Here is a 10,000-nt window from a genome sequence, read left to right on the forward strand (position 1 = left end):
CATGAAGAAGACACATCTTCGGCAACTTGCTGGATCGTGTTCGGGCGCGCTTAACTCGTAATTGCACAAATTTTTATAGCAAGTGAAGGCAACAGTACTCTCCACTTGAGTACGCCAGCGGACATGCGCGCGCACGAGCGCCAAATGAAGCGGGGAGACCAGAGGGGAGGAGTTGCGTGTATCTGCCTCCGTTTTTAATGTCAACCTGCCTCCTCGCCGGGACAACATACCCTGAGCTGGTAGAGCTAACATAGGAGCTCAGCGCACCTTGCGAGCCGCTCTTCAAACTTCATAAATGGCTCGACGGCCGAGACACAGGTGAGTTCCCTTTTCTGAACTTCAGCGTTATCCTCTTTTCCTCGGTTTTCCGCTTTTATACTGTGAATGGGCTATCATCCCTGTTGGTTGCTGGATTCACGCAGCGCATCATCTTGGGGTGAAGTTGACGGTGCATGACCACTCTTATTCAAAAGTTTACGAATTTGTTCGTTCGCAGTTGTTTTATAGAAGAAACGTTATTTGTATTTGTAAAACTTTTTGACCGTTGAAGTCTTGAGTTGCAGTGCGGGTCTCGCGCGCACATGACAGGTGGTGGTCATCTGGCATGTGTGCGCCTCGCGCTGCTGTCAGTGCTGAGAGAGAGTGCGAGAGAGAGAGAGAAGGGGGGCTTCTCTCTCTCGTACTTGGGCGCGCACAAAAACACACACATACACACACGTTTATTGCCTAAGGCGGGTGAATAGGCGCGTGCCACGCCGTGCATTGGACAATGCATGGATATTAATCTAATACGAGTCTATATTAAATACGAGTCCTGATGTAAGGAACCTACTGTCTGCAGGTGCTTAAATTCTTTGAAATGTTCTAAATTAAATTATCCACAGTCACAACCTGAAAGTGTCCGAGAAAATAAACAATTTTAAGTTCTTAATTTTTGGGTTTTCTTAGCCTTTAAAATATTGTTTGAGAGGGCGCTCCTTTTTCCGGTCACCATGAGCCCAGTCAGTCATAAAGACCTAGCCCAAGTTTCGTTGTTTTCATTTTTACGTTTATTTCACTTGCGAAATGGGTGTTATATTGCATTCTTACTGGTATTAAAATGTCTTTAAAACGCCTTAAATTCAACTTGAAACCTGAAGACGGCGGCAGGCCTGATAACCAAATGTACAGCGCTCATCAGCCTTACCTTAGCATCTTTATGTTGGACGCTGGGTTTAACAGCGTCTCAAGGAGAGGTTACCTTTTCTAAACCATGTTTCCCTTTATTCTGATACACAACACGACACTGAGCCACAATTCACACTCACTTGAAGTTACCATTCAGTGTAAATGGCAAGCTTAATTATTTCAGAGACCATTTGAAGGAGCGCTGCGAGTTGACTTGTTGCAAAACCACCACACTGACATTAGCTCAGGTGAAAGCAATGATCAATAGCCTGTACATCAGTATTTAATGCAGCTTTTATAAAACTCATTCACAACACTCAGCCACACTACATTGCTTTTTTGTACACTACAGTCTCAGCCACGTTTTTTTAAAAGTCCAGTTTTTCTGTTTTGAACGGCATGAGCGGTATGGGTGGCATTATGGCTTAAATGCGAAATAAGACAATGGCTTACATGTGTTATGCATATAACCAAGTGATGTGGAAAGATTCATGTCTGCTAGATATCTTCTTGTTGTTCATAGTGGAACACACATACACATACATGGTCGGGTTCCTGTACACCTGTTCCTCTGTAAGACACTAAAGTGCTGTACTTTGCTTCCACGTTGTCCATGGTCTACATTCGGATTGGTTAACCAGCTAGTGTTTGTGCACATGCACGCCTGCCAGTGTGTATGTGCTGTACAATACCAGTGCAGGTCTGAACATGCCAGGGTCATGAAATTATGATCACATGTGCCAATCCCAGTATCTGTGGAAACCAAAAACACTGGAACCTGTTCATCCAATTCTCCCCCTCTTTCCCTCCCTCTTGCGCTTGTTCACTCTCGCTGTCTTTCTCTCTGTCTCTGTGTCTTGCTCCCCTTGTGGGTGTTTTGGCTAAAAGCCTGTACCCAAACCTTCAAGAATGACTGGTTCTGTCTGTGTTGCCACCTGATGAGTTAAAGAGTGGGCTGAGTTCTTTATGCTGTCTCTAAAGAGATGATTAGGGAGTAGTTTGGAAATAGACTGGTGTTTATTGTCCTGTTATTTAACTTTGTATCATCTTACACTAACTCTTCTTTGTCACACTACCTCCACCTCTCTCTCTCTCTCGCTCTCTCTCCCTCTTTCTCTCTCACTCTCTCTCTCTCTGTCACTCTCTTGCTCTCACTCTCTAGTGTTTACAGTAGTGAGGAGGATGAGGAGGAGATTGAGATGTATGAGCATGACTATGATGGATCCGTGGCCAAGACAGGGAAGCGTCACCTTGGCAAAACACGCTGGACAAGGGAAGAGGTATCAGCACACACATCTGCCAAAACATTCAAAACAAAATATGCATATTTCCCACAGCTTTAAATTGCCGGGGTTGGTGTTGAATTAGATTTTTTTTTGATCAGTCACAAAGAGTAATCGCTATATTTTTCTTTTTTTAAGGATGAGAAGTTGAAGAAGCTTGTTGAGCTTCATGGATCAGAAGACTGGAAAGTCATTGCTAATTTATTAACTGTAAGTAGTAGGTCTTTGGACACGCACACACACATGCACACACAGACACACACACACACACACACACATACACGAACACATGCACACAGCCACACTGAGACCAATTACTGAAAGTTAAACCAAAGGATACACAGCAACATTTGATTGATAGTCTTTATGCAAAGCGGTAAGGAACTAAGAAAGTTTTAATTCTCAATAAGTTCTTAGTAACTTACTGTAGATCCAATGATTTGTAAACATGTTCTTGACACTCCATATTGTGTTGGTGACGATTAATAGCGTTGCTGTCTGACCCACCAGAACCGTACAGATGTGCAATGCCAGCACAGATGGCAGAAGGTCCTCAACCCAGAACTCATCAAAGGCCCCTGGACCAAAGAGGAGGACCAGAGAGTAAGTAACAGCTGGTTAGGATGTCAAGGGAGCCTTAAAAGTGCATTTAGCTAGGACATAGTGAATCATTCAAGAGATGAAACCATGAAACCATGAAAATCATGCTAGTATCATGCCAGTAAAGCACCACTGAAATGGAAAAATTGAAATTGAGAATCCATGCAATAGCAGCGATGATGTCATATATGTTTTTACACAGCAGAGGGCCTTTGGAGAACAGCATAAAACAATTTCTGACAAAGCACACCTTAGAGACTTTCATAATATTAATTATAATGTGGTCCTCATATCTGCATGCAAATGCTTCTGTCATGGAGTGCCATCATATTAGCATGAGGGTGATGAGACATGAGGCGACTTGTTGGACTAGGTCAATGGGTGCCAGTCTCAGCAACAAAGTGTCATTCAGGGTCAGAAAAACAGTTACTTTTTTGTTCCTACATGATTAAAGCAACGATTCTTTAGCAACCCCCTTGTTGCTGTTGCACATTTTAGTCACCTTTACACAACACTTAATAATCACAGTGTCTCTGAATCTGCCAAGTGTTGAACTATCCAAAGGAGTTATATTTCTGTCCAGATGTCACTGTAATGATTAGCAGAGTGGCAAACGTTCCACTGGAAACTCCCTGACTGCAGACCAGCAGGTGTTCTCAATCACTTCCAGAGAAAGACAGATAAAGAAAGAGGGAAGGAGGGAGGAGAGGAGAGAGAAGGATTCAAATGAGACAGTGTATGATTTCTTTGACTAAAAAGTGTTTTTTTGTGTCTGTTTCCCTTCCTCAACTTAATTTTCTTTTCATATCATATTCCACCTATTCTATACCTTTTACCCTTCATCTTTTTACTTTCATCTTTTTCTTACATTATGCTCATCCCCTCCACCCTCTCCTCTCCCTTGTTTGCTATTGCTCCTTCCTTCCTCTTTCCTCATGCTACTCCACCACCATTCACTTCTCTTCCTCTTTAATTCTCTTCCTTTCTCCTCTTTTCAATCCCCTCTCTCTCACACACAAACATCCACCTCAGGTGATTGAGCTTGTCCAGAAATATGGTGCCAAGCGCTGGTCGGTGATTGCCAAGCACCTGAAGGGACGCATTGGCAAGCAGTGCCGGGAGCGCTGGCACAACCACCTGAACCCAGAGGTGAAGAAGACATCATGGACTGAGGAGGAGGACAGAATCATCTACCAAGCCCATGAGAAGCTGGGCAACCGCTGGGCTGAAATCGCTAAGCTGCTCCCTGGCAGGTAATGCAGGCACATAGGAGGTGGTGAGAGAGAAGAAAAGAAGGTGGGAGAGAAAGAGAGAAACTGCATAAAATATTGAACTACTGTAGACCGTTGACTGTGCAGAAGTAGGGATGGAAAGCGAAGGCAAATTATGAGAAAGGACCGCAAGTGATGTGGGCGTCTATGTGAAAGGAAAAAAGCTTGAGAGATCGTCAGGATAGAATAATCTTTGAAGAGCAACAGGGTTGAAATGGAGAGACAAAGAAAAGAGATGGCATCGCATTTAGATTATTGTTTATTGCTCTGTGCTGATAACCATATCACTTTTGCATCTCTACTTGAATGTGTGTGTGTGTTTGTGTGTGCGTGAGACTGTGACTGAGTATGACTGTGTCAGTATCTGTTTTAATCTGTATGTGCCTGCACTGATGAAGCTATCAAATACCACTAGAGGTCCTGTCTTTGAATTTTGCACCTGTGTGCTTATAATGAATGTGAGTGTTAGGATGTCTTTTAAAAATAACAACTTCTAATTTTATTTGTGTGTTTTTTTTTATGACATCCAGGACTGACAATGCTATAAAGAACCACTGGAACTCCACTATGAGGCGAAAGGTGGAACAGGAAGGCTACCTTCAGAACACCTCAAAAAGCGGCAACTCCTCGCTCTCCCTTGGCCACAGTTATGTCAAGGCTGCCAGTCACATCATGGGGTTCTCTCACCATTCACCCAATCATACACCGCTCCCTCCTCTTTCACCACTCAATTACCCCTATATCACCGACACACACAGAGTAAGTTCGCCCAAAATTAATCAAAGTTCTGTTAGTTGAATGGATCCACAGAAATTCGGACTTCCTGTTGTCTGGTAGTGATGTAAGACTTATTTCAATCAACAGGTTCCCTTCCCTGTGGCACTGCATTTGAACATCCTGAACATTCCCCAGCATGGAACCGCTGCTATTCAGGTACAGAGGACCTGAGACTGTGTGATTCACAACTAACTTTACAGAATGTTCTGCATAAAGTAGGACTATGAGACTCTAGGAATAAAAATAACAGAATATCCTCTTCCCCTGTCTCTCATTTTCAGAAACACTATATTGAAGAAGACCCAGAGAAGGAGAAGAGAGTGAAAGAGATTGAGCTGCTGCTAATGTCTACAGAGAATGAGCTGAGAGGCCAGCCATCACTACCAGTGAGTGTGTGTGTGTGTGTGTGTGTGTGTGACAGAGAGAATGAGAGAATTAGTGAGCGTAGATGTGAAAGTGTGACCACACAGCATATGTGTATGTGCACTGACCCTGGCTTTAAGGACAGTGGTTGGATGTGTGTGCTCATTTATTTAGGGAGGAGGAAACATCTGGGTGGTCTGTTTCTGCAAAAGTGATGAAATAGGACCTTATCTCACCACTTCTGTGTGTTTGTGTGTGTGTGACCCTTGTGCAACCCTCTATCCACCACTGCTTCCACCCTCCCGCCGGCTTTACATTCAAGTTCCCTTTCTCCTCCCTATCTGTTCATTTTTTGTTCACACTTTCCCTCTCTGTAACTTTTGCCTTTTCTCTGTTGTGCTTTTTGACTCCTTTTTACACTCTTCCCTGTGCTAGAATTCATTGGAGATTATTGACTGATGATTATTTTTGAATTTCACTCTATATCTCCTTGTTCCACAGATCAATCTGCCCTATCCCAACTGGGTCAACCAGAGCTCTGTGACCGACAGCTTAGAGGGTGTGCCTATGTCATTACATCATCACCAGGCAGCCGCCCCTGCCCTGCCTCTTGACCAGGGCTGCCTACCTGAGGAGAGTGCCTCCTCAACGCGCGCCCACAGCCATAGCAACAATGTCAATAACAACAGCAACAGCCATCACAACAACTCTGCGTTCTCTAATACTCTTCCAGAGTTAATGGAATCTGTCATTGACTCAGTAAGTAGTACCTGTGTGTGTTTTTTACTTTATTGGGTATTTTTATTTTGCCTAGGAAACTTTTTCTTAACATCAAAACATGCCACCAGCAAATGTTTTCAGACCAAAAAATAGGCAGCTTGGCAATTTTGAACAGAGAGTAGAAGACATAGATGTTACCCAATAGTGGGCCTTGACCCATTTTTTCCCACCCTTTTCCTAGAGCCTCTCCTCATTGGATGAGGCCACCAGCAGGATTCTCAGAACAGACAGGGTCTCGTGCAGTAAGAGCTCAGGAGCTGCTCATGGTGCAGTGTCAGGGGTTGGTTTCACCTGCTCGACTCCCAAGCCCTCACCAGTCAGACACCTACCTTTTTCACCCTTGCAGGTAGCTAAAAGTAGCTGAGTTTGATCAGAAATCATCCATTTACCAGCTTACCATCTGATGACATCAGCAAACAGTCATTCTGAACCGATTAGTGCATCTCTTGTGGCTGTCCGTCCTTTCTCTTTGTGTTACCTCATTTAGATCATTTACATAATTTCATCTTTCACTTGTATTTTGTACACATAAAGTGTTACATTTAGCCCTCTGCTCTCCCTCCCTCTCCATCACTGTGTAGCCCTGCAAGTTTGCTATGGCTTACAACTCAACCTTTCAAGCTCAATTCATTAGTTTCCCTTCTTTGTTCCTCAGTTTTTCAACCAATCAATGAGCCCAGAACACTCAGACAATGACAGTCTACCAGTGAGCTCGCCTGTGGAGTCCAAACCTCTGATGCCCACACCCCTACACCGTGACCACACTTTCAGGCCCCAGAAAGAGAATGACATGTGAGTGACCCTATTCTGTACTATTCTGTGCATGCTTTGTATGTGACAACAGGTCTCAACTACAATCTTTTTTAGTGTTTCGTTGCAAAATTCTTTCAAATTTTCTACAAAAACTCACCTGTCGCCTATGTCTGACTCTTCCCCTCTCAGGTTCAGGACTCCAAATATCCGCCGTTCCATCCTGGAGTCATCACCTCGCACCCCCACACCCTTCAGGTCAGCCTTGGTCCTGCAGGAGGCCAAGTATGGACCTCTCAAACTACTGGTGAGGAATACATACACACAGATAGTACATGTGCTGCTTAGATCATTCACATGCACAGCATTACTGTGCATGCTGACAAAGAATTGCAGTGTTGCGTATTACACTGAGAAATGTTTCTAGTATGTTCTGTTGTATTCAGCACAATGTGGTTATGGAGGTTTAGGGGGTTTTAATCAAGAAGCCCCAGAATTGCCCATTGACAATCTTGAATTTGCCACCTCAGCTATTACTATACTCTACTGAACTATACAGAATACTGACTAATTGGGGAAGTTGGGTCTTTTCCAGAATGGCCCTCTAGATCAGGAGGTGGTAGAATCCATCAAACAGGAGCCTATGGAGTGCAACATCTCAGGAGGAGTGTCACCAGATGAGCAGCCTCCTCTGAAGAAGATCAAACAAGAGGTACTTTCCACTCTCATACTATTTGTGCAGAGACACACAGGCTGAAATAGAAAGAGGTTTTTTAAGAGCAAAAGCAAAATTGAAAGGAAAAGTGAAATGGACTTCAATTTGCAGTTGTCTTAGCAAGGAAATTATTAGAATTTCTTCATGTTTGTTTAACATTGTTTAGCTGCTTTGGGAATAATTGGAAATCAGCATATCAATTTTATCATTTTATCAACATATTTTTATAATTGTATTTTATTTGTAACCAAGGAAATGTGCTGTATGGGATTATTTATTTTGTGTGCTAAATTTAGCACAGTTGTTTGGAATTGTGTGTTGCATGTGACTAAAATGTGTTGGTTGGGTGTGTTCCCCCAGGTGGAGTCACCCTGTGAGAGGAGCCCATGTATGCAGTGGGAAGGACAAGATCTCCAAGCACAACTCTTCTCACCAACTGGCCCTGCACAGGAAGTACCTGTAAGCCCACGTCTGACCTCTGACCTTCCATTTGATCCCACAGTATCTTCACCTAAAGCAGGAGCTTACCTCAGAATACATAGGGGACTTGGTTTCAAACAGTAATCTTCTAAGTCAGTCTAGTTTCTCACATTGTATTTTTGTGTGATTTTTCTTTTCTTTCATTCAGGACCTGCTTACTAGCTCAGTACTGAGTGAACATGGACACAAAGTCTACCACCTCCCACACAGGGCCATAGCCAGCCCACTACAGGTATGTATGTGTATGTGTGTGTGTGCTACATATTTTTAGCCTAATTTTCACATCAAATTGTAGTACATTCAGTTCATCATAACCATGCCAATCCTATCACGTGTTCTCTCAGCAGCTCAATTCATGGGAGCAGGTGACTTGTGAGAAAACAGAAGAACAGGTTTTGGCTTCAGAACAGAGCCACAAGTACATCAACACTTACCCTACCAGGACACTGGTCATCTAGACAGAAAACATGCGCACACAAGACATGTTGATCGGAAAACAACATTCCCTGCGCTGGACGCAGCGCAATGGGTTTCTTATTTGTTGTGGTACAACAGTTGGGAGAGGCACAATGCCATTGGTGTTTTTACACTCACACTTGTTGGATTTCAACCAACCAAAGACTATTGATTTTGTTTTTGATTGTTTGTTTGTTTGTTTGTTTGTTTTTGTTTTTTGTTTTTTGTTTGTTTTTTAGAATTGTTTTGGGTTTTTTATGTCATTTTTATCTGTTTTGGTTTTATTATTGTATTTTTATCAATCTTGTATTATAAGTGGGAAAAGGTGGCTATATAATTAGCATTGGGCTGTATTCTAATAATTTTGATATTAATATAAAGAACAAGTTGATTAATTTATTTCTTTTGCTTTGATGACTTTGTTGTTTTTTTTATAATTGGCTAATGGAGCAGTGTTTAACTTCAGTATTTAAGCCCTCTTAGCATTATCTTGCATCCAAAAGGCATTTTCATTAATTCAAAACTGACCTCTGTATTTCAGTCATGAAACTTTTTTTTTTATTAAGGAAATTAAAACCTTGTCATAGGCTGTTTTGTAACTACTGAGAAGTTCAAGTGTTGCCACCAGATATAAACATTTTAATGGTGAACTTGTTGCATTACTAGTTATGTCAGCTCTCATCTCAGGTATATATTTGACTATGAATGATCATGTTATGCTGACATGACAGTACAGCCAGCCTTGTGTAGTGTTATCTGATTAACAAAACCTCTTTATAATTGAGTTTACAGTTCAATATAGCAGTTATTTTCTTTCTAGCCTTCACAGTATCCTCTATAGGGAAACATTTTTCAATGAACAACATGTTTTTATTAAAGTAAAAAAAAAAAAACTGTTTTTCTATGAACGTTACCCAGTAAGAGTAAGACCAAGCTGCACTTGAACTCTTGAGTTCTCCACAAAAAGCATACTAAATGCTGATATGATGGTATAAACAAAAGCCCATGGAATTAAAAGTTTTGTATGACTTGTTTTTACACATTTCTTTTTATAGTCTCGTAGCTTGTATGTACTGTTTTATCCTACATTTTCAATCTGCATATTTTTGTACTACAATTGCAGTAGACCATCTCAAACATTTAGCAGACAGTTGTTTTTGATATTTGATGCTTTGTTTTATACTAGCTTACAAGCAAAAAACATTTTATCAAGCATTTACACACGCCAAGTTTTCATGTTTTTGTACTTTTGTATACCACCTAGAAAGTGTGTTGTTTTTTAAATAAACCTATTCACCTATTTTGTATTTTTTTCCTTATATATCCGTAGTTCAAGATAAAGTAGTGTCAGTGATTAA

At 41.7% G+C, this 10,000-nt stretch overlaps 1 protein-coding gene across 4 annotated transcripts; it reads left to right on the forward strand.

Annotated features, from left to right (window-relative positions):
• The first annotated feature begins 182 nt into the window (after positions 1-182).
• Positions 183-9,611, forward strand: myb (v-myb avian myeloblastosis viral oncogene homolog). 4 transcript variants are annotated; one of them, XM_030047888.1, is made up of 16 exons: positions 183-318; positions 2,330-2,447; positions 2,589-2,660; positions 2,961-3,053; positions 4,083-4,303; positions 4,852-5,080; positions 5,186-5,254; positions 5,380-5,484; positions 5,963-6,220; positions 6,423-6,587; positions 6,897-7,033; positions 7,184-7,298; positions 7,587-7,703; positions 8,067-8,165; positions 8,335-8,418; positions 8,531-9,611. In XM_030047888.1, the coding sequence occupies exons 1-16, from the start codon at positions 296-298 to the stop codon at positions 8,642-8,644; spliced, it is 2,019 nt and encodes a 672-aa protein (XP_029903748.1). In that variant the 5' UTR covers positions 183-295; the 3' UTR covers positions 8,645-9,611. The 4 variants fall into 4 exon arrangements, with proteins under 4 accessions (XP_029903748.1, XP_029903749.1, XP_029903750.1 ...); XM_030047889.1 differs by having other exon boundaries at positions 8,534-9,611; XM_030047890.1 differs by lacking the exon at positions 6,423-6,587.
• The last annotated feature ends 389 nt before the right edge of the window (positions 9,612-10,000 follow it).

This window comes from Myripristis murdjan, chromosome 24 (genome assembly GCF_902150065.1).
Source record: "Myripristis murdjan chromosome 24, fMyrMur1.1, whole genome shotgun sequence".
Classification (NCBI taxonomy): domain Eukaryota; kingdom Metazoa; phylum Chordata; class Actinopteri; order Holocentriformes; family Holocentridae; genus Myripristis; species Myripristis murdjan.